We start from the raw sequence: 25,763 nt of genomic DNA, 5'->3' as shown, positions 1-25,763 counted from the left end.
TGCCGGGAACCAGGGACCCCGAATGGAATCGGTCCGTGGCGGGTGTCAAAACGCCGCTTGTCGTCACGTGGCCGAGCCCGGTAGCGCGCTCGTCGCAAAGGTTCGCGTGGGTTCGAATCCAGCGGCAGTATGAGAAGAAGAAGAACACCAACAAAAAACGTTTTCGGGCCGGATGACCTGGGTGGATTCCTGTCCGACTGGGTGCCGCGCTTCAAAGTGTTGCGTGCACGATGATCTCTCCCGCATCCCGTGGCGTCGAGCCGAGTTTCGTGTGTGTCGTGCTCCGCCCCGGATGCGTATCCCACACAAATGTGCGGCACACTCTATTATGCTGTCACCTATCACTGTCAAACGATCGTACTACCATACTAAATGAAAACAACGGAGGGAGCGCCGTAGGTGGGAAAATGGAGGAGTGAGGGAAATAGGAGGAGGAGAGGGACGGGGAGACAAAGGGCTTGCAATGGAGAGGAAATAGAGAGAGCAAAATGGAAAGAGGAGAGCAGAGGGAAAGCGACAATAATAATCAGTGGGAGGGAGGATTAGGGGGAGGCAAGAGAGATTGAGCTGGGAAAGGGAGAGTGCGGATGATGGAGGGTGAGAGGTGAGAGGTGGAAACGGACACATAGATAAGGAGAGGCAAGTGGAGGGAGGCGAGGGGGCAGAGGAATTGAGTACCAGATACAAAGAAAAAACGATAAATCGAGATAAATTGTGATATACAGTACAGAGAAGGCAAGATACCGGTGGAGAGAGACAGGGCTTTATATAAGAGTACATTTTTTTCTGGCTGGCAAACTGGGAGAGATGGATGGGCAGCAACATCCAAAATGTGTGGATTGCTAGTTAACCATTAACAAAATACGTGCAATAATTGTGTGCCAGCATCAAGGTCCACATTTTCTGAATGTGATCAATTACCCTAAAATTACTTGTTTGCAATAATAGATGCTGCAACACTTGGCAAGATGCACCTGAACAAAAAGTCACGAGGCTCGGCGAGGCCTTCCCGACTAAATACTAAGTGTATCAGGAACAAATTGTGAACCGCCTATCCGTGAAGCTTGCCGATTTGTTTCCACCATGTTAGCAATTCTTTATCTTTAACAGCAGGCATGCTGCGTGCCATCATCGCCTCTAAATATCACACGATTCCTGCATCTATGCGAAACTGGCCCGTAGTTCTCCGCTACGCTAGTGGATAACTCCCTGATCAGTGAGATTGTATGGTAGTGGGGGAGGGAGGAGGAGTGAAGCTTGGTATGCAGTTATTGCTCACATACTGCTGAGGAAATTGAAAAAAAACTGAAGGTGAATGATAAAATGAGTGAACTTTAATGGATTCATGGTAGTTAAAGCACGCGCGTGACTCTCATTAAGTGTGACATTGGAGAAAAGTCAATCTCTGCATTAATCTTCTAAAATATACGACTGAAGCCACACGGTTCACTCGGTCAAACCCTAAAGCATTGCAATTAATACCTAAAGATGAAGCTCCAGTCCCTGATGGCCGAGAAACACTCTTAAGATGGTCCCCCTTTGCTGATCCCGTGTGGAATTGAGACCAGGACTGCTGTGAGTAACACCTTAACCAAATCCATAAAACAGACGAGAGCTTAATAGGTAACCACAATATTACACATAGGCTGGAAAAATGAGAAAAGTAATCTATACATTTGTTTACAATAATCATATAAGTTACTTGTCACAGGTGGGTTGCCCTTTGGAATGCTTGGCCAATTCCAAAAACGAGTGTTGGGCACGTGCCCGGATAAAAACCAACCATTACAAGGGTATACCACTAAAAGCTATGCGCAGAGAGTTTCAAGAATCCATTTCTGTTTCTGACATTTCAGAGCCACCTCTCACAGCCCAAACCTTCAACACCTGCTATTCACAGGCAGTCGCCAATGCAAGTACCGATACCAGGCTCAACTCTGCTGCGCTCCAAATCAAAATCCTCCGCAAGTCATTCTTGTAAAACAGCTTAAGGCTGAATATTTCTCACCCACGTAAACAAATAAAGTCAATCAATCAATCCATGAAACACGTGCATGGCCAATTTGTTAATGTCTCAATAGTTTCACTGAATGCTGTTACTTCCGATTATAAACAGCAGATGAAACATTTTCAACATCACTCATTGGCTGCCCTCTCAACTGCCCGGCAAACCGTAATCTGGCTCCGACCCATGACAGATGTAGGCACCCTTGATGCTCACACAACTCTCTCCGGTGCGTTTTGGGGAGTGCCGCGGCAAGTCCGCCACAGCGCCCGGCGTCTCGCTCCACGTGTGAACGGACACAACGCCGAACAACAAGTGGCACGAGCCGCACGTCACATCGGGAAGCTGTTGCGGTGCACCCACGGGAGGAAGAAGAGAAGAAGAGAACGAACCCCCCCCCCACCTACGTGGCAGTAATGATCGATGTCTCACCTGCTGCAGGTCCAGCGTGATGGTGACCCAGTGAAACTTTCTGCCATTCTGTATGCTCGGGCTTTGCCACCAGCCGTTGGTGCCGTCATTTGCGTTTGTAATGGGGTGGCGCTCTGCGGTCAGAATAAAAACACGCGAAACAAATTGTGACCACGATGCAGCGTGGCGGTTTCCTGTCTGTGCGCCATGCAGAAAGGCTTAAACACTACGCGTATAGTTCGGGACATCAATAGACATGGCATTATCTGGCTCTGCTTTGTTCTTTTCACAGAAGAGGAAGGCAATGTACCTTTTAACATGTCATGCTGTATATGACTTAAAGCGGCACTTACTGTATATATAAAATTCACCATGGGCTGAGATCAATTTATGATTAAATATCATTTTTGCTCGCATGAGCATGATACCGTATGCAATTCTTTGCCCTGGTAATAACATGAAATATTTGTTTTTGTATATTCCCAGTAAAGCCTAGATCCATCTCAAAACTATTTTTCTTCTGGAGTCCTGTATTGGGAGGTTTGGCGTTGCTGCTCGATGCTTCTGGAACCCCCCTGCTGCCCATCTACAGCTTAGTTCCCTCCATTCACTCCCCCTCTTTATTCCCCTATGAGACCAAGATGCAGAGCTTACTTGTACCTGTGCTGAACTTTCTGGTGCCTCTTGCTCAAGGGGGACCACTGATCTCCCTTGTAAGATAGCCGAGCTAACAAATCAAAATAACCTCGAAACTAAAAACTCGATTTGCCATTTGGGAGTAAACCGAGAGAAAACCCACATATACCAGGGGTAACACTCCAAAACTCCGCAGACATATTCAAGCCTTATTTTCTGTAGTACCATCTCCTGGTTACCTGTTTCAAACTGATGTTGATTACAATAAACTAAAAAACTAAACAATAGCAGAGTACATTTAAATGGATTCGGTATGTCGTAAATCTGTATATAAAAGACATGCAGAACTAAGTGAACATCTATAGAAAATAACAGTTTTACACCACCGGGTGTAAGCTGCGAATGCGTCAGGGCGGATATGTGAGATGCAGGACGTTGCACACCATATATGCACGCAACATACGTGGACGACTTGTGTGTTTAACGATGAGCAATTGGTGAACCCACCGTCAGGGATGTGGCTGTTTAAGTTGCAGACGCGGCACTGCGAGTTGCGGTTGGGCCGGCCTGGCACGTGCTCCACCAGCTTGCAAAAAATCTCGGCGCTGTTCTCACCACACGTGGCATTGGCATGGATCTTGGCATTGGAGGCCAAGTTCAGGATGGCCGGGAAGAGGCCTGAGAGCACGCACGGCCAGATGGAAACGTGGAGAAAGAGAGACAGAGCAACAAAGATAAATACAAGTTCGACTTCAGTACGATATTCACTTCAATACTTAAAAATATGCATGATTGGAAGAGGTCTATATTTGGCAGAGCATTATGGGGAACATGTTAGGGTACAAGGACCAGATCTCAGGAAATGTTGAGTTCTGGTACCATGGTAGCTGAGCACAATGTAACAATATTTGAGATTAAAAGAGATTTACTTAGACTTGCCATTCATGACGCACACACACAAATTAACACAACTTGCAGCTTTCTTTGCAAGTACGGTGTAGTGCATATGTCAGAATATTAGCCACCGTGGGATTTAGGAGTTGCTGTGGACTGAGGCGCGTCGAGCAATTTTAACATTTGCAAAAAGTAGGAATGTAGATTGTTTCTGTATAGTTTTATTGTACTCCGTGTAGCTAATCTAAAAAAAAAAACAACGTAATGCGAAAGGAACAAACATGAGTACCAATTTCAGCGGCTTTTGGCTAGCCATCGAAAAAATTAGTTAGCGTATTGCCCGCTTTCAGATGCGCTTCTCTGGCCGTCTGGAATGCTCTTTTGTCAGATTATGAGGAAGCCTCTGAAGCTATGCACTTTTCAGTCTCGATTGAAAACTCATTTGTTTAGAATTTATTTTTGTGTTTAGTTTGTCGTCCTGTCCCCGCACCTCCGATTGGCGCGGTTGGCCAACCGCGGTTGGCTAACCGCGCCAATCGGAAGGTGCCAATCTGGAGGTGCCAATCGGAGGTACTAATCGGAGGTGCCAATCGAGAGGTGCCAATCGAGAGGTGCCAATGGGGAGGTGCCAATCGGAGGTGCCATGAATCAGTTGCAGAAGTAGAGAAACGATTCTCAGCGAGTTCATGATGTCCCTCAGTGCCTTCCAGATACAAAGGTCAGGCACAATGAGTGAGCAATTCATTAAGTCCCCCAGGGATTTGTTCCCACGCTGTACCCAGCTGCGGCTATGTATGGGGGGGGGGCATCATTGGGACGGCCGCATATGTCAAGTGAATCAACGAAATGGAAAAACTCACCTAAACAGGGAAATATAAGCTCAATGGAATAATTTGCCGAGATTAACGTTATTCCTCACTATATAACGTTAAAGACAATTAACTATTCAACAAATTAAATTGTTCAACGGAAAATGGACGACACCACGTTCTCAAAACAGAACATTCACAACGAATGCTTTCCATGTCATGCTGATGACATTTTTAACCACACACAATGTAACAGCATGATCGTACATCAATGGGCCTAGAGTAAAACAGCAATAAGATAAACAGTCACACATTGATACATGTTACAAAGTACATGAAGTTCATGACACCATTTGTAAGTTAGAGTCACATGTGGACATTTCATCATTGACGTATTTTTAATATACACCAGAAAATAAGCAGTTTACATTGACAGTTGTCAGCTATGCATGAGCTACTTGTAAGTGCACGCTTCACTGTTGTGTGTCTAGTGAAATCAATACGCACGATTTAGCATGTATGTACTCATATTGCATGTACTCACAATGGACATGCTTGCACATACATCCATCACATATACTGCGGTGTTATTTGTGTAATATCATCATCATCATCATCATAACCACGATTCATGGGCAGATAGCCCGTGGGTATCCACTGCACATTTCGTCATTTTGTTTCCAGTTTCCTCTCCGTCTTGTGCCAATATGGTCAAGAAGTGCAACATCTTTCTGGCACCAAATCTCTTCTGTCGCCAAGACATTCTCTGTGAGGTCTTCCTCTCTTACCCTGCTCCTTCCATTTTTCAGGACTCACTTTTCATTTCCCTGCTCTTGTTTATCCTACATGTGGGTCCAAATGGTGCCAGTTCATTTCTCATCACTGCCCGCATCAGGTGAAACCTCTTTCTTACTTCTACGTCGATCACTCTTTGTGTGCAGCTCAGATGCAGTACCCTTCTGTAGCAATACATGTCGAGTGCCAGTATCTTATCTCTGTCAGTCTTTTTTTTTAAATGTCTAAGTCCCTCGCAGGCGTACAGGGCTGCACTGAACACGCATGCTTCTTGTTCCGCTTGATTGGCCAGACAACCTCCCATCTTTTATTCCAGCAAGATTCTGCCAGGATGTTCGGTCAATCGCCAATTTCATTGCGAGTTGTCTTAGCGATGTGAGGAAATTGGAGAACTCTTGAGGAGACCCGAGCGCATCAGGGAGGGAATGTACAAAACTCGACACAGAAATGGTGCTCGAGTCGGGAAATTGAATCCGGTGCCCTGCTCGCTGCGAGGTGCAAACGTGATCCACGGCGCTGACACCCCGCTGATCCCGTAGCATCAATTCACTTCGAATGCATTAAGCACTCGACCCGCAACGGTTCGGAAACACTGCACACATGGGTACGTACACATCGCAAATGCGCCTGCATGCCATTTTCACCGACCGTAGCACGTAAGAGCTCTGCACATCTGTACGTACAGTAAAGTTTCCCACCCCCCGTATAGCCTAAACAGACTTTTGGAAAAAGTGCTGTTAGTGAGCACCTGTGAAGGCCGGCATGGCACACGAGGGGGTGGGTGGCCAGCACCGCGCCTTTGTCTTGTGATGTTTACACGCCGGGTGTTTTTTCTGAGGCCGAGCCGACCTCGGGGAGATCCAAGACGGGATCAGATAATGGAATTGTCAACTCGTATTCGCCGCGAGCGGCTTTCGTTGAGCAGTGCGCTAACCACTGCACCACCGCTCCTCCCCCCCTCCCCCCCTACACACACGAGCACGGAGGCGACTCCATTTGTTTACGTGTTAAAGGAAAGTACGAAACCCACTGGAAAAAAAACAAATAACAATTCTACGTTGGAACCAGCAAACACTGCTTTACCTGGAAGCATTGCACGCTGTCAGAGAACACAAAACCATTGCTAATGTTCACAGGAGCAGCAGCAGCAGCAGCGTGCGCATTGTGACTTGATTGCATTAGCACCTTTCCACAAACATTGCACCGATGAAATGCACGAAAAGGCTGCCAGTGCTTTGAAAGCACCGGCAAATATTCTTACCCCCCCCGTCCACAAAGTGGCGGTATCATTTTTTTTGGTAGACTCCCCCTCGTTTGACATATTTACGAGATCGGGGGGGGGGGAGGCGACCTTTCTTTGTGGCCCGTAACAATCGGCAATGTGTGCAGAGAGTGCGGGACTGCTGGCGAAGCGTTAGTTCGTGAAGGGCCGCGTGTGACTAAACACACCCCACCTCCTCCTCCACCTCCTCCACCCCCTCCACCCACACCTTCCTGTTGCACCAACAGCGCGCTCGAGGACCGAACGTGAAACGTGCGCTACGCGTAAGCGCTCCCCCAAAAACCTCACTTCCACGTGCGTTCAAACGAACCTCGCATGATCACAAGACCGAACCCTAATCTGTTACCCGAGGTATTTCCCAGCCAACACGGGGTGGAGCTGAATGGACTTTGGCCAGTGCGTTTTTTGGTCTCTGGTTTTTCTCTCTCTCTCTCTTCTTCTTCTTTGCTGTGAACGAAATCCATTTGGGAAAGCTATACCCTGGCGACAAGCTACTTTGCTTAAGCCACGGAGGTATTCAGCAGCAAGTTAACTCTTGCATTTTGCCGGAACGAGGTGGTGGATTAAAGACGATTGCATGTGTGTGTATGTTTGCGAGCCAGGGTGCATTACATACGTACGCACTGGACTACGGACGCGGCCCACCTGAGTTCGATTCCCATCCAAGGCCAAAAACAGTGGCGACTATTTTAATCGGTCCAGGGCCTCTCCTTGGTGTGGAAACGTCAGCGCTGGGGAGACAAAGGTGGCCAGGCATGGTGTTGGCTTCCCACCCCGTCGTGTGCCCCTCGTGTGCCATGCCCAGCCTTGATTGGTGCTCACTGACAGCACTTGCTCCAAGAGCCTGCGAAGGCTACACGGGGGTTCTTTTTACTTGTGCAAGCTGAAGTGAGGGAGTTTGGAGTAAGTACGATAAAACCGTGCCATCAAACGAATGTGCATGACTGCGTTCACCACAAAGTTGATGCTCCCGTGTTTCAGTGGCGATGGATAAAGCTCCTTAAACATGATTACACACATACCCAGCAAAAGCAATATAATACTTTTTGGCACTGAGAAACGAGGACCTAAAAAATGCCCCCATGAAGGTTGTTAGCTTGTAAAGTTTTTCTTAAACTCGTATATTACATCTCCATTGCATTCACATTATTCAGTATTCCAGTCTTGGAAGAGTTAATCCGACCGGTACATTTTCAACGCATATAACTACACACTAATTTATTTCAGTTTTAAGATCAGTGTTTGATGGATATGTGGATGGTTGTTGGCAAGTTTCTTTGAATGGGAAGAGTTTTGATGTGTAAAAATGTCACAAAAAATATTTTAACGTGGAAGGTACTTCATAGTGGAATGTTCCTTGAGTGCTGTAATCGCTATATTGTCTAAATAAATATAGTACAGTCACACCTTTAATTATAACTGACGAAATTTTAACAATAGAATAAAAACATTTGAGTCAATATTTTCACTCATAGGGTAGTCAAAGGACAGGCTCTGTTTACATTTCTACTTTGCTAAACCCATACAGAATATATCATCCCCCACCATCAGCACACTTTAGTAATTCACCTGCCATGGAATGTGATGCTAAAGCCAAAAATGGGGGCGCAGATCACTCGTGGTTACAAGTACTGTGAGTTGCAAAAAAATATAAAATCGGGGTAAAATAAGGACGTATAAAAACACTGATCGTTATCGAAATTAAGTTAAATTATACGTGCAGGTCTAATACTCTTTCTTGTTGAATTTTAAAATAAATGTTGTATATAACAGTTTCACGTGACCTTCTACAGTAGCTAGAGGCCGCTAGTAAAAAAAAGATTTGTGAATGATATTGTGACCATGAATTCAAATAATTACATCAGGAAGGGACATATTATTAGATCCGTAAAAACAACACCTTAATAAATGTTCCCTGGATTCATTCATGTATGGTTAGTTTGTGATAGGTAGACGTGCGATTCTTAAATACTATATCTATCTTTTCAATACCTCAAGGAGGGTTCTAAGGCCAGCAGGGAGCAATTTAAAATTAGCCTCCAGCAGTGACGAATCTGGCGTAACCTTTGTACTGCGTGACAAACACATACGCAGGGTCGTGATGGAAAACAAGTAATATGCATGAACCAAAACTTAGACGGCTTCACTTCTCTGTGAAAGCTAAAGGTGCAGCCCTGAAACTGCTTGCTTACGATGCTATTGGCAAAAGGGCCTCCCGGAGACTTGGGGGAGCTCTCAAGAAGAGGGCCTTTGGCCTACGATTCTAAGCTGGTTAGACACCTTGGCAAAGGTGGGAGAACCCACCGTAACCAACCTGCTGATCGACTGCGGCTTACCCATTCCTACTGCTGGGTGGACAAGCAGTAGTGGGAGGTATATAATCAACTTGCCCATTGTTTCAATGGGTCTGTCAGGAGATAGAATCGGCGACACGTGAATTGCCAGTCCAGCGAGTTAAGCGTTACTCTTGTATGCAGGCCTTTCAGTCGGTGGTACTTTACACGTTGTGTTACAATGCTTGCCACTGTAAATGTTATAAGAGTGCATTACTTTGTCTGGAAAATATATGCGGAACAATTTTCTCATCGTAAAGGCCAAATACTTGAGTGATAGCAATTTGAAAATGATAATGTAGAAGAGCAGTTTGTGGAATGCGCCGTGAATACAAGAATTGTGCAGGTAGCATGATTAATTCAAATGAGGTTGTTGGGACAAAGTTACGTGCTCATATTGCGCTTTCAATACACAGTACTGTGTCCGTATTGTTTGTCCATTAAACAGAAATCAATCAATAGTACACTGTATTATAGCCAACTTTGTCTTAACTAACAAAGTGTGCTCATAATCCTGTAAAAAAAACATGTTAGAAAGAACAATGAAAATCCACAATTTAAAGCATTGTGTTTCATCCAAATACACACAAAAAAATCAGAGGATCTTCGAATTCCTAATTCTCAGCTGCCAAGAACTTAATTACGAGCCATAAGTCTCCCAGTGATGGAGAGAACTGCACAGCCTCTGTGTGCTGCATGGCAATCAGATGGGGCATGGGTCCAAGCGTCAACCACACTTGATACACACTCCGTTATGAAGAGGCCCCGCCCGCTCTCTTTGCGTGTGCTCGTGTGTGTGCCCGTGCGTACGCATGCTGTCCTTGTCGGGCTAGGGAGGAGAGGTTGGTGGCGAATAGGGGCAGTGTGTCGGTGTGCTTTTTGCCATTGCCTTCACACCGACGGATCTGGCGTAAAATGAGTGTCGCCAGCGTAAGAGCAGTACGTTCAAATGATCAAATGAAGACCTACTATCTTAATGTGGCATTATGTCATCGTCCTAATGTATTATGCCTGAATAATTATATTGGCACATGCCATTGATTCAAAAGGTCTTCATATTGCAGGGATTGAGAAGCGGAAAAGTAGTTGACGCATTGCACTATAATGCCAGAGACCGGAGTTCAATTCCAGGCCACTGACAACACCATAGGTGGGTCGTATTTGAACTATTCTGGGAAATTCCCCTCCACTTCCCCCACCCACGCTCCCCCCAACTACCCACATCCCCACCACCCCCCTCATCAACCTTCACTGACCAGTGTGATAAAATATGATCAAACAACTCCCATCACTGACATCTTGTGGTATGGCCTTAATCCAAGGCTGTAAATTGTCATTATGAATATTAACTGCATAACAAGTATTTCCTTGACCTTTTATGACTCATCAATAAGATCAAATTCGTTTTTTTTTTATAACAGACGCTTGAATATATTTGTGCTTATCCAACAACCTTCATCAAACGCCACCAGGATTGTGTGCGAGAGACACACACTTCTAAAATGTACCTTCATCAGCCCCAGGCTATAATTAAGTCTGCACAAAACCCACTTTGCTAATGTACAGCAAATTGCTACCTCTAAAAGATGCTCACCACGGAAGTTAAATCCCGTTGTCCCATCACTATTCCTTCTAAACAAGTCTTCTGGATTCCTGAGATGAAGTCTTCTTCCCTATTCATTGAACCGGTCGCTAGGCAGCAGGGCCCTGTAATTTACACAAAGAGCCGCCAAGTCACATTCAGTCAGCATTGGCAAACACTGCGAATAAAAGCCAGAGAATGGCAGTCAGTCTGACCAGTGCACAAAACAAGTTTGAATTGCCAGCTGACCAGCCCATTACGAGAGACATTTTGTTCTGCGTTGAGCTTCTGTGGGAGGAGAAGATAAGTCTATAGCAAGCGTGGCCATTCCATGGGTCTCATTTCAAAATGGAAGCACAGTCAGTGTCTGGATGGAATGGAACGCGGACAAAGAACAAAGTGAAGATAATTTTTTGAGAGGAGGATAAGCATCCTTATTAGGTAACCTGATAAGCTCCCAGATTCAAGTGACTGACACGTGCCGAGTGAGCCAACGCTGCCGTGTGCACAAATAAAATTGCCACTCGATCACACGCAGGCCAGGCCTGCCTATTTGGAAATCCAGCGATTAAATCCATAACCCTACCAACACATTTAAGTTGAGTGCCGGCATTGATGACAACAAAAAACTACACCACTGACATTGTACCTTGTGAGTTTAACACGTATGCTGTCGCGGCCAATATCATCCATAAGAGGTTTTTTTTTAGTTGTGTGTACTATGCATAGTACACGCCAAGTAGCAAGTTTAAAACACTACATTGTGCACGCAATGGCCATTGTTTTAGCGTTAAAACAGAGCCCACTATTCCAACTACTTATGATCTTACTTTAGAGACCGACATAGAAATGAAAAAAATATGCACAGAGAGGGCACGCGTGCGCAGTCATACTTCATGGCAAAAAAAAGATGAACAAGGCAAAACACTTGACGCTAAATTAAACTTTGGTGGCGCAAAGTGATAGAGGTGAGATGAAAGCTGAGAGCCTGGGGGGCTTTCCCAAACACGCCAGCATCATCAAAGAGGGACACAGTGAGCACGCAGCGTGAGCCTCCTCCTGTCTGTGTAACACGACGTGCCGAGCACGAGTATGGGGAGGGAGACACGATCTTGTTTGGCGATGGGCCCAACTCGTGTTGACTCCACGCTGCCCAACATCAGAGGCACACTGTTTCGTGCCGGCAAAAAGCGGCAATGCTGGTTACAGATTTAATCTCTTTTTTTTATTCTTGTGGATACCCCCACTGGGTGTTGTTTTTTTTTTGTCTGTGCATTGAATGAAAGATTGTGTGTTTTTGCCGTTCTTTTTCATAGAAAATGTTCTCCCCCAATTATACGTTTCAAGACATTGCTGTAAGATATAAAGATGGTAAAACAGGAGGAGGGCATATTGGTCATAATAAGTTATTAACCAGGCATTATGTCTGGAGATAAAACCGATTTGAACGCCACCTTCATGACCTGTTTTTTTACAATTGTGAAATGTTTAAATTTTGATTTAAAGCTTTCGTGACTGCAGGGATTCATATTCTTGGTTCTTTCGGTAAAGTCACGTAGAAGGGAAACAATAAAATAATAAAAATATAAAACAATAAAATTCTCACGACGTTTCGACTGCAACACAAGCAATCATCATTTTATTGTTTCCCTTCTACGTGACTTTACCGAAAGAACCAAGAATGTGAAATGTTTGTTTCGTTTCTTTTTTTAAAGCCAGAACATTACATGGCAGTGAAAAATATTCCCGGACTTAACTAGACCTGGGTCTTTGACACGCACTGAAGTGTTTGGAACTGGCTACCCAACTTTTTGATGGGGATTACATAACACAACACATAACACAGGGGTGCGTTTGCAGATTTTTTCACAGGGATACAAAAGTGCATAGGGCAGTCGCTGGACACTAAAAAGAAAATGCACACCTGTGTGCGATCCTACAGCTGCAAAGGCATAGAACACAACTCCGTTCTGTGTCTCCACGTAAAAATAACATCTTGATTTATTCCATCGAATGGCTTTCTCGAAAAAAATTATATCCATCAGCATTTGTCGAAGCGGGAAAACTGTGGATCGGTTTCATCAGCAGTCAGCATTGCGAAACATCGTTCTCAAATTGTAAATGTTGAAAAATGTACTCTCCACACACTGGCGGCCTGAAGTAGTAACTAATTGGCACGTTTTGTTTACGTGACATACCTTATTAACTGGCTGTGTAGGGTGGTGGTAGGTTACTAGACACATTTATATTTATGTGATCTAACCCAAAAAACCTTAATTATGAAGTGCTGCTGGGTTACCAGATGTTATCGGCAAGATCACTCCAACTAAACTATGGAGTGCACTTTCCAGTAGCATCGATACTGCAGTTTACTTTCATAAACCTCTTGTCATATTCATTTTCAATATTTACCTCCTTTTGGAACATATACTCAGTCAAAACCAAAGATTGGCTTAACAAAAAAATTCCTTGTAAATAAAACAAAATCCCAACAGTGACTGCAACTGCACGAATGCCATATCGCCAGGTTCATCCTCTGCAACGCGTGCCTCCTTTGGTTTTGAGGCATTATCATTAAAGGACCTCTTTATCCTTTTAAAATCTCAGGTCTCACCCCACAGCACTGTCTCATATGCAATCACTCACATCCAAATGGCCCAGCTGAGCACACGGAGATGTTTGCACTCCAAACACATGGAAGCCAGAGCCTTTATTTTCGTTCCCAGAGGCAGCTGAGAGCATTGGGGAGGGCTTGGTGAATCCATGTGGGGTGGTGGGGGGGGTGTGTGCGGGTGCTCTCCATGGAAGTTGATTAACCACAGATGATTAAAACCACTCGTATCTAAACATGCAATGAATGGACCAATATTATCCCTTGTGTGCTATAGGGTTCCTCTTTGAATTGTCATTTTGTTGTGCTTTTCTGTGTTTCACCCGTGCATGATGAGCGCGGTGAATTGGTGCTCATTGAGGTTAGCATCCCGTTATGACGTAGTCATGTGTGAGGCCTCTGCTCGAGAAAAAGTTGTGCTTTCACTACTTTGTTTCTTCTCGCGGGGAAAGGAAGATGGCATTGCGATCTTGTCTCAGGAGATGGTGTGGAGTGGGCCAGGTTCAACCGAGTAAACTAATTGTGGCAATTGCGCCATATAATGGCAAATATAAGTAAATTAATACCATTAAAATGAGAATGTCTATTAAGTTATCAGAAAAAAAATATGCCATGCTGTACAATGGTGTGTTAAGTGCAGTCTCCGACCCTTGTTAACTCTCTCTCTAACGTCTCGGTTTTGCGTGCTATGAAGGGCCGTTGCCCGAAACGTCGCCAATTATATATATTTTCTTTCAAGGCAGTACTGTCGATGAGCGTGCTTTGTTTTTTGTACAATGTAGAATGGGTGCTGCCGTAGTATGACGGTATCCACGCAAGCACTTGCAAATCCAGAGGTCACTAGATCAATTTCCTGGCGTTGCAGTCGGGCAACATTTTTAATCTCCACACCAACCTCCCCGACTCTGTCTAACCAGCAGCATAGACGGACGCACCCCACTGTCAGTCAATTGATGCGTCGCATGCGGCAGGGTAAAGCGTTGGTACTCCCACATCTCCCGAGACGTTCGGCCAGCCTGGAAGAGTGGGCAAAAATTATATCGTCGAGTGGACGCCCTGGTAACGGCAGTGGCATGAGAAAGCAATTGCAAGGCTGCACATTAACATTTTGCAACTTAGAACAATGCATTATCATCAAGTGTCTGTGCCTCACAATATATATTTTTTTTCCGGTGGTTTATAAATAAACCCAACCGTGTGACAAACAGAGACGGGGCCGTTCTGTTTATACGCTCTTATTGTCATTTTAAAGAAGAGGAGATAGAACCCCCCACACACACACAAAAAAAGAAACCTCTGCAATTTATCAGATGTTGTTAAGAGCTGGTGTGGGAACAGCCACAACCAGCGTTGTGTTTTGACGGCAACGTTACAGTGATAACCCATCAGGGGTAGCAACATGCGCCTGCCAGAACACGCATCACACGTGAGCACACCTCTTCGCTCGCGTGAGCGAGAAGGACCATCTGTAAAAGCATTTGGGAGATTTGTCAAAACACTTGCTTGACGATCATTAAATAATAATTTAATGCAAATGCCACTTCCAAGCCCCGGTCCGTTCGCGGGCCGAAATAAAAACCGGATCCGTTTTTAACAGCGAACCGAATCCATGAACAGATTGAGCAAAATTTAATTAAACACATGTAATAATTGATAGCATATCAACTCTGATTGACTGTAATTGCGCTTTGCTGTGGAATGGTTGTTTACATCAGCTGATAGGATCATTACTCTCCACCAAACAATAATGACAACTTAGTCCTTGGCTATGGCTGACACCCAAGATCACCCATTTTATTCTCCGTCAGCGTTCAAAAGCAAATCGTAAATCATGTTTACGATTCTCCTTCTCCGTCAATTCAAACCAGCCCAAGAGCAACATTAATGCCTGGGAGCCATCATCTTCCCCCGTAATGATCTCTCCGACCTAAGCATGCTGCTGCAATGAGCATGCTTAGGTTCGAACACGCATGCTCATTACAACAGAATTATTGGAAAACACGGCCACTATAGCAGCACAAGCTTCTGTCGTCATCCAGCACTTTCAATTCGAAACTTCTTTATTCCTGGGTCTTTTCAGGAGCGAAATAATCCGTCACACAATAGCTACCACAACGGTGTAGTGCACATCGTGAAAGACTTGCCCGCATGATTTAACCAACAGCTTTTGTTTTGTTTGCTTGCTTTGTTATTGTGTTTTTTTTAAAGCAAGAGCATTTATGGTGTACCCGCTTAAACAGACAGAAAGCGCTGCGATGGCTAGGATTTAGGTGCTGTACTGTACGAGCATATTGAATTAAAATAACACTGACTACAACAAACACATGCGGGCATTTGGTTACACGTCTTTATTACAAGCTGATGCTGACGATTGCATTGAGCGTCTGCGCGAGTGCCTGTGCACCACCCCCAAAGCAGTTCCTCGTCACCATTTACTCTGCCGATTGGTCTGCTGGAAAACGTAAATATTTAAATGCATCGTCCCTGTCACGCGACCCGGACGAGTGTGTTCCGTTGAATCCCATTTCATCCGAACATTGTTGAACGAAGCCAACTTCCCGCAGTGGCCTGTTAAAACATAACGCACTTTACTGGACATCCTAAGTCAATACAGTCATCTCGAATATCACTTCCCCTTTCAGGGCAATGTAAACCCTAGTCGACACACCTAATCCCAGCTCTGAAGAATGGATACATTTATTGCCATTAGAATTCCGCTTCTGAATAAAAAAAAATTCGTTTGAATATGGCACTCGTATGATGTCAATTATCAGCAATTACTTCGAGTGCTCCACCGTTCTTTTATCAGACACCTGTGCGGTGGAGGATTGAGGAGGGGGCAATCATTAGCATTTTCAAAAAGGAGGGGGACACATTCCAGACTCTTCAAGCTATAAACCCTGGCTGTCTGGAACGCACCTGCTCTGGCAAGTTGCCCCCGATGCAAATTGACGGCCCTAATCCTCACCCATTCTCTCAGATCATCATCATTCTGTGACCAATAAGCCACTTGTTCTGCGGCACGCCTGCTATCAGATGGGCTTTCCTTCTGCAAAGCATGTTATAGGGACTACCGATATTTTCCAGCTGTAGTTTGTCGAGCAATGAACGGCACACATTTACTTATTTTCATGGTGCATTCAAGGGAACGTTCTGCAAACATTATCAACATGTAAAAACTATATTTAATGATGTTTTTGGTCGACCGATTCCATTGTGTTGTACGAAGTCTAGACTACACGGGAGAGCGCCGGTACGGTTGTTTGAGGAGGGAACTATGAACCGGCCAACCGGTGCTTGATTCCTAGCCACGGGTAACATCAGTGCCGAGTACGTGACTTTACCCAAGAGAACCAAAGAGTATGGATCCTTGCAGTAACGAAAGCTTTAAATCTAGAATCAGTGCCGAGCGCTACACCTGTAACCCCTCCCTTTTTTATGAACCTGCACTGACCAACGTGGTCAGTGCAGAATGGTATTTGAATTTAATCTAGATTTTTTTAAATTTAATCTAGATCTAGGTATTTGAATTATCGTGTGTTTTTGTTGTTGAAAGCATGCATTGTGTATATGGTGAATTATAGAAATATCTTCTAAAGCCCATTTAGATCACCGAAATATATCGAGACACAAATTGGTTTAAAAATACCATTCATTTGCTCAGCGGAACGGCACATGTTCCTATAAGAGAGTATTTAACACTTCATGGAATGAGTGAGGTTTAACCCTTACACACCGTACTGGTTTACATCTCAGACCTCTCTGAACCAATGGGGAGTAATAGAATCAGTTGTGTGGTGTAACAGACTCAAACATTACCGTGATTTTAAACAAAATTCCTTTTGGAATTAACGCGATCAGCCACCTCGAGAGGCCTCGACTGACACGTCCAACAAAAAGAAGTTCACAAGCCTGAATGGAAACCGATTTCAATCCAAAGTACAAATCTGCGGAGCTTTCGTACACACTTAAGCCCATTTCACATCCGACCTAAAGTGTGCCGCCTCAATAGAGCTTCAGACATCACAGGCAAGGCAAGCACCTGTACAGTTTCTCTGCTCATTCCGTCACGACCCAGTGGCTCGGATAATGAAAGGGTAGCAGCTCATGCTTTATACTACTGCTTGGAATGGCACTAAAGAGCGTACGGGCATGTGACTTCTAAAACCATCAGCAACAATTATCCATCTCCCCCCCCCCCCCCAGCGAGATTAAACCGCTGGGGATGGGAATTGTGGTTCGTACCAATAATTCTAAAACAAAAATAATGATCTGTAATCATGTATGCAGTATTAAAGCTCTTTATTAATGATCAGAGGTAACTATCCAATTGCGCCCCAGCTTCTTATAGACACAAAGGTGTTTTATTCGGTTTAGATAGCCGTTGATTTTTAAGAATGATGTGGCAGAAGTTGAGATGTTGTGCTCATCCCAGGTATTGCACCTGTTCTCAAATCCTCAGCTTCCACATGCAGAACGAGTCACTTAATTGAAGCCAAAACGAGGCCAGCTGCACGCAGTAATTTGGTAATGGTCAATTCCCTGTGGTTCTCAGCGTCTCAAATTTCCATCCTATGGTTACACATTTATTAACCCCTACACTCAAAGACCCCCGCGGTCCTCACACACACACTTACACAAACACCCCCCGTGTAGCTTCAATAGACGTTGGGGGCAAGTACTCTTAGCGAGCAGCGCCTATGAAGGTTGGCATGGTACACGAGGGGGTGGGTTACTAAAACCACATCTGGCCGCCTTTGTATCCCGAGTGGCGATGTTTACACACCACATCAAGTACTCATTTGAGGCCTAGTCGACCAAGGGGAGGCCCAGGACCGTTTCAGATAATGTATGCATGTGGAACTTCTTTCGCACCGTACGTAGCCAACCGTGCTTATCAGAGGTGCGGGGGAAGGACAAAGTAAACACAAAAAGTAAAAGATTATCGTCACTGGTGTTGACCATGATCGGGAATCGAACTTGGGTCACCAGGTTAGTAGCGCAGCGCGATAACTGTTGTACGACCGCTACCCACACTCATGCATACACACTCATATAACCACAAAAACACATCACCTCTAAACTATGACCCACTCTGCCGGAAATCACTGATCCTGGCTATGGCATGCATGACCGCTGCCATACAATCATTCACATGTTGACATTTATACTCGGCAGCGTGGACGGAATGATACCTTGCTGTGTTCATAAGCAGAGGACGGGATAATTCTGCACACTGAAGACGACATTGAGTTGTTTTTGCTTTGAAAAATAAATAAATGAAGAGAGAACTTTAACAAAAACAAACTTTCACAAAATAAGGCCCATGCAGAAAGCTTCCTCCAAGCATTTACGGTTGATGAAGTCCATTTATAGCTCATGTAGGGACCGGTGAATAGATGAATGTAGGGTTTTGCAGTGGCGGTGTGGTTACCATGGAGACTTGCTTTTGTACTCATGGCTAGCTCATGTCCCAAATACAACAGGCCACAACTAAAAACGCTTTAAAAATGTACTTTTTACCTCCTATGGACAACTAAAAAAAAAGTGATTTGGTAAAACATTTACCTCATGGCATATTTGAAATATATATATATTTTTTAGAGATAAGGTCCACTGAGCTATATAGCATTTTTTTTAGAAGCGACCTGGCCACAAATGATAGATCAACAAAGTGGCTTATCACGTGGAAATGTATAGCGGTCAAATACGCCTAAACGCATGTTTATACATGTGGAGGGAAAAACTGGAGGACCCAGAGAAAAATCCATGCGACCACGAGGAGAAGACACAATACAATTGTTAAACACACCCAAACCATCATCGCCCGTTATGACAAATCCACTGTTGGATGAGGGCCTCACTAAGCTGCATCCATCGCTAACGCCCGTGCGATGCAACAACGATGACAACTCACCTGTTGCCATCACCTGTGTACGTGAGCCGTGATCGTCAATCAATGTCTGCTGTGGATGTTTTCTCCGGTGCATCTCCTCCCTTAGCTGTCACTAATGACCAACAAATAAAAATCCCATCTTGCCTCGCCGTATTTTGTGTATTTATGTAGAACTTATTCCGCACTGTGCATAGCCAACCGTGCTTTTTTGTGGTGTTCCACTACACGTACATAAACACACGTGTGCACATGCACACACGCGTGTACAGAGACACGTGCGTGCATTTACATAGACACGTGTATGTTCACTCGTATGTGTGTGTGCGTATCAGTGTAGTGGAATGCAAAAAAAAGCACGGTGGTAATTGCCCTAATAGTCTACGAAATGGCACTCAACACAGTGGAAATTGATGCAGTTATACGAGCCATCGCAAACAGACGCCACAATAAAACTTGAATATGATTATGTATACTACAAACCATTTACAACAATGCAACAGTTACACCGAGACAACATAAAGGCAGTCCCAACATATATATTTTAATGGGAGTTAGATTGGGTGACAATCTTTCACCAGTTATTCACAGGAACCTTAGAAAGTGTTGTCTGAAATTTGGATTGGAAAAACAAAGGCATAGCAATATATAGACGGAAAAAAATCACTATCAAATTTGCTGACGATTCTCTGTAACATCCAATTGGAGTGAAAGACAGGAAATGTTAGAGGAACTTAACATAGAAGGCTGAAACTACTGAACAGAGAAGGCTGCAAAAGTTGTGCTGAAGACGAATGCAAGCAAAATAAATATAATGTAAAAAAACAGGTTCCCTATATCATTTGATATTTTTTTGGAGGGACACAATATGTAATGTAAAAATACCATTATTTTACTGCGCCCACACATGCTTTCTCTAACAACATAAGTAATAAATTTTGATTTAAAGCTTTCGTGACTGCAGTAATTCATATTCTTAGTTTTTTCGGTAAAGTCACGTTGAAGAGAAACAACAAAATAACAAAATATATATAAAACAATAAAAAATTCTCACGACGTTTCGACCATAACTCAAACGGTCATCATCAGGTGTGTCGGTTTGCATAAATTTATTGTGAAAACTGCATATTTATTTATATATATATATATAAAAATAAATAAATATGCCGTGACTTTACCGAAAAAACTAAGAATATAACATAAGTAATACTTACAACTCAGTCTTTTGTCAATCCACCATTGGATGAAGCCTTCAAACAATCCCAACCATGACTGACACACAATTTCAAGGGGATTGTGCTTAGCTATATCACCATGATGGTCGTGCGGGTTGGTGAAAAGGCGGGGGGGGGGGGGTCCAAAATGGTTTGCCACTCGTGTTAGCCAGGAATCGAACTCAGGTCGCAGGGATAAAAGTGAAATGCTCCTGCGCCAAACACGATATGAGCATGTGCCTAAGTGAAAACTGCTAAAGTTACAGGTCACACCGAGTGTTGCAAAAACCTCATATTTCCAATGATAAGATCAATGGAATAATAGCGCACTTCACTGCCTGGTTATTATTGCCACTACCAAAAGCAACGCATGTGCCCATTCAGACCGCAAATAGGTAGATGTCAATACTCTCTGCCTCCTGTGTCTGTCAGGTAGTTCAGGTACTTAATACTGGATCTTGAAAACATCAAGCCTGAACCTGTACGCAAGTTGAAAGTCGTTTTTATAAAAAAAAAAAAACGGGGCCTTTATTTTTTTTTGCTGAACAGTTCATGGCAACGTTTTTTCCTGAAGACCAGGGGGACAAGTGTTTTCTCTGCACACATTTTATCTTCAACGGATCTCGAGCGGTGCGAGCACAAGCCAGCATGCACAGCCCATCAAATAACCAGTGCGCATTGGGATTCTCCGTGCGTGTCCATGCCTACATGTATGTATGCCCCCTGCACCGGTTTTCCCAGGATTGTTCTCTTGTAGAGACGGCTGCTCTCCTGGCCAATCTGCGAGTCTTGTCAGGACATTAAAAGGCCTGGTTTTTTTTTGTCAGGTTCAGTAATAATAATACTTCACTCAAAATAAAACATTTGAAATTCCCCCCTCTTCCAGTATTGTGGGATTATTCTTATTCCCATGATATGTTAGTCCCACGGGCCAAGGCAGAAATTGTTACCACCTAAAGTTAGCAACACTTTAGTTGTAGCCATGTTTGGAAGAAGCCTCGTATGAAGAATTTGTATGGCTTGAAAACTCATTTATAAATAACTGCTTTTTGTGTTTAGTTTGTTGCCCTTCCCCCGCACCTCCGATTAGCACGGTTGGCTACGTACGATGCGAAATAACTTCAATGCTTATTTAAAATGGTTTCCAGATAATTCACTGTTATTGTCCGCATACAGACATTGGAATCAGTCAAGCTATGCCACGTCAGATGGTAACGACAAGTGACATATTTGGTCTGCGCTCATGCATGGTGTCCCAGGTTGTGTACCCCTAGAGGAGGCAACCATATTCTGACCTCAACTCAGATTATTTTTACAAGCCTCTTTAAAAAAAAATGTATCAACCTTTTAAATACATTTTTTGCATCATGTGGAAAAATCGAACGGGGGAAAAATACGTGTTTTCGTTACTGAACTCTGGACAGATATATAACATGGTATTTCAAGGTATAAGGGTTCCAAAGAAAAAACTTGTGAAATTAATTCATGATTTCCCCAGTTTTTCTGGGAAATCTGGCAAACGTACATCCAGATGTGCATCAACGCAGTATTCTGCGCTCATCATGTCAACACAAGAAACCACAAAGGTAAATATATTATACGATAGTCTTGTAAAATATAAAATGTTAGCGCTCATAAATTTGTGGTGGAATTTTTTCTCAGGAAATCCACATACCTGACTGATCTATAAGATACAATATATGCAAAAGGCACTGTGCAAACCTTTACAAAACTTTTAGCTGTACAGCATAGCTGCAAGCCTTCAATTGCTTGCTCATGTCACTGCTGGCAGAACACACTGCAGACGTGTGTGTTGTTCTTCCCCTTTGAGCTCATCAATACGGTACAGCTGCACTGCAGCCACCAGGAATCACAAACGGGCTGCTGTGTAAGCATTTTTAACATTCCTGAGGTCTTGATCAGCACCCGGTAGGTCTGCCTGATGAGGCCCGATCACTCAAAGCAGCGTCGAGTTGGACCAATACCCATAAAGCACTGCTGAAATGATTCTCGTTAGAAGTTAAGTTCCGTCTTTTTTTTTTACTTTCACAGTCTTTTTTGTAATAATTTCTGTTAAATGTACTATGTTGGATGTTGCTGACTGTCGAACAATTCTTAACTGATGGAGATTAATTTGCATGTAGATTGTTATTTCTTTGTGACCTAGGCAGGTCTTCCTTTAAAGAAAAACATATACAAAATATATGGTCTCAATCTGTCCACACCTGGTTAAAATAGAGAAGTGATGGTGGGTGATGATTAAATTTATTGTTCTCCTCATTTGTTTTCATACTATGCATTTGCTAAATTAAATCAACAAATTAAGTACAAAACATTATACCTTCATGACAAGAGCAACAACTGTTTATTTTTAAAAACACAATGCTGCACCCGTTCCCCATTTTAATAAAAGTTATACGTGTCACAGTCAAATGTGTCCCTCGGCACCAAACCTAACTTACTCCACTCAATAAACGACACTGCCCCATAATGTGGGTTACATTTGGAGCGTGTGCAGAGTTGCTCTTTGACACACGTGACAAATGCATGTAATGCGTGTTTCACTGCTCAGGCTATGCAGTTATTCGTCTCCTGTGCTGCAGCTAAGGTTCTATCGTTTTCTTAAAACCAGAGACGTAACCATTCACATTCTCAAACCATGCTCCTGACTTCCCTCCCCCCACAGTGGCCAGCCATGAAGAAGAACGGGCTGGGGGAAGGGTGGCATGGGTGTCACAGTTCACAATGCTGATATTCAAATGAAGGTTGCAAGGCACATATGTGCCTTGTGTGCGCTTTGTGGCTGTGTACTCCGTGCGTGCCAAGTCAACAGACATTTATATTTATTTTGTGGCTAAACGTGACAGTTGGACAAATGATCAAAGCCGTGAACTTTAGATCTGTGTACATTTTTTTTTAGGTCAGCTCTTTATTCTGCAAAGAATAAATGCTCTGGAATGTGATGATGATGATGGATTTGAGTGGCTACTGTAAAATGCTGCACACACTGTGGTTATACTGGAATATAACGCCATGTAGATACAATAAATATTTGATGCAATCTTTATAATGTATTGTAACCACTGAATCTATGTTAATACACCTTTCAATGTCTCTTCACAAAACAATAAAGTATATGTTTTAACACAACCCATTGGTCGTAGATCCCTCTGTGAGTATGTATACATGTTGAACTTCTTTTGCACCGTATGTAATCAACCGTGCTAATCAGTGCATCTTACCAGCAACATTGGTTCAAAACAAACAAACAAAGGACTGGTTTTGATGTTCATTATATTATCAGTAAAGTGAGGCATGCTTGAACCAATCCTGGTGAAGTCCATAACGTTTATTGGCAAGGAACCTTTCTGTAAAAAAATTACGTGTCCTAGTTTAACACAAAAAATAACTCGCAGTAATCATCAAGAGTCGTTGTGGAGAATGCTCCGAGCAAACTATATATAATGCCTCCTCCCCGTACGTCTCTCCACGCAGGTGATATTAATTTGTTGTTTAACTTTCTCCATAATTAAACTTCATGATTGCTTTGAGGTTCACGTTGGCCCATTTTATCCAGCACATCTATGTCCAGAGGTTTATCAGTTAACCTGGGCTTCTGAGACCATCGTGGACTCATGGGGCATGTCTGGTTCTGCGTAAAGCAATGTCTGTGTTCCCATAACAGGAAAATGGTTGGTTTTCCAGACAACAATCAGACGGATGTAACCTTTCCCGTTAGCACAGCCAGACATAATTTAGCAAACAATCGGCAAACCTCAAGTATCTTAGCTCTCCATGTGTGGTTTCTCATTCTATGAATCACCACTTTTTTTTTACTTACTCAGCTGGTTGGGCATTGCAAGCGAAGAATATCTGACTCTATTCTTGGTTCTTTCGGTAAAGGCACGTAGAATGGAAACAATAAAATAATAAAAATATAAAACAATATTATTATTGTATTGTTTCTCTTCTACGTGACTTTACCGAAAGAACCAAGAATATGAATCCCTGCAGTCACGAAAGCTTTAAATCAAAATATCTGACCAGTGAGCAAAATTGGCCCTGAAAGAGAACTGCAAGGAATATTTACAGTAAAGTGGTGCGCTGCAGTGAAATCAAACACTACACATTTCACAACATTACATTAAGGTATTGCATTAGCTGTTACCCGCCAAATATCGTAAACAGCAGTCCTCATTTCCCACAAATTACAGTTGTGTGCCCTGGCACCGGTCACGAGAACCCAAGCAACCAAAGAGGGACTGAAAATAAAGGCGACCACAAAAAAATCACAAAATGACGCTTTCTAAAAAAAAAAGGTTGAGAATTTTTTTTTATGAAAAAGGACAACCACCCATCGGTCTTGGAAAGATCAAATTTAATAATAATGGGGACAATGTAATTCCTAAGGGGCATTCGAGCCAAAAAACGGTTTAAGCAGTAGCGCTTGTGCCAAGCCACACAACCAGTACCTCTGTATCCAGATATGCCACAAGTGTGGTCCCTCGCTAACAGCCACAGCAGAACAAGCCATCGCTCGCTCAGTGTCTGCAGGCTTTTATAGAAATGTCGTAAACGTCTTGACTGCTGCAATTTCTTCAAAAACCGAAAATGGTACATGTGGTATCAATCCAGCCTACAAACCACAACGCCCCCCCCCCCTTCCATACGGATAAACCAAAAAGTAACATTCTTTGAATCATAAAATTAAACAATGTCATTGTTTGGTAGTCTGGAAATGCATCTTACATAAATATTTATTAGGATTTATTTAGGCCCAGTAATTTTTGTTAAATTACCCGACTGTGTTGCAAGTGTCTGGACACGTAAGTGTTTAGACTAACACATGCATAGGTATGCCGAGTGCATTTTTCCACGATTTGAGTCCAATTTAGAATGATCGTAAAAAATTATGGTGTGCAGCTGTTTCAACCCAGACTGTATCAGCTGTAGGGGGTTGTGTCTGTATTTCTCCGAGGAAGCAGTATGAGCACTCTTAAGGCCCTAGTACAATTATCGTGAAACCTCTTTAAAATATGTTTTTTTCTTTCTCCAAATGTTATCACGATTGTGTCATGTCATGACACCTATGGCTCTCAGAGCAGTGCATCCATCCCGCGTTAGTGGAAGGAGATATCACAGAAGTGCTTTCGAGGTCCCTTGCAAGCGGCTTCTAATTCAAAACACTCAGGGCAACACTTCCCACCAAATACTTGCTACATAGCCAAGTGCCCATCGCGTGGCAGTCAAGCCTCGTTAAATACAGGCGATGGCATTAAAAAGACACACGCATGTTGA

The 25,763-nt window shown here is 43.4% G+C and overlaps 1 protein-coding gene across 3 annotated transcripts in view; it reads right to left on the bottom strand.

Annotated features, from left to right (window-relative positions):
* Window positions 1-25,763, bottom strand: part of LOC116941604 (laminin subunit alpha-1-like) — a 132,036-nt gene that overhangs the window by 96,311 nt on the left and 9,962 nt on the right. For 2 of the 3 annotated variants that reach the window (XM_032952808.2, XM_032952809.2), the window contains exons 1-3: window positions 7,478-10,338; window positions 3,560-3,730; window positions 2,438-2,550 (exon numbers count right to left, since the gene is read on the bottom strand). In XM_032952808.2, the coding sequence (XP_032808699.2) occupies window positions 2,438-2,550; window positions 3,560-3,730; window positions 7,478-7,631 (438 nt within the window). In that variant the 5' untranslated portion in view covers window positions 7,632-10,338. Of the gene's footprint in view, window positions 1-2,437; window positions 2,551-3,559; window positions 3,731-7,477; window positions 10,339-25,763 lie in introns of those variants that run through there. The other variant, XM_032952810.2, reaches the window with a different exon arrangement.

This window comes from Petromyzon marinus, chromosome 12, assembly GCF_048934315.1.
Source record: "Petromyzon marinus isolate PM22_M1 ecotype Great Lakes invasive population chromosome 12, UKy_Petmar_22M1.pri1.0, whole genome shotgun sequence".
NCBI classification, from domain to species: domain Eukaryota; kingdom Metazoa; phylum Chordata; class Hyperoartia; order Petromyzontiformes; family Petromyzontidae; genus Petromyzon; species Petromyzon marinus.
This window is presented reverse-complemented; position numbering and strand designations above follow the sequence as displayed.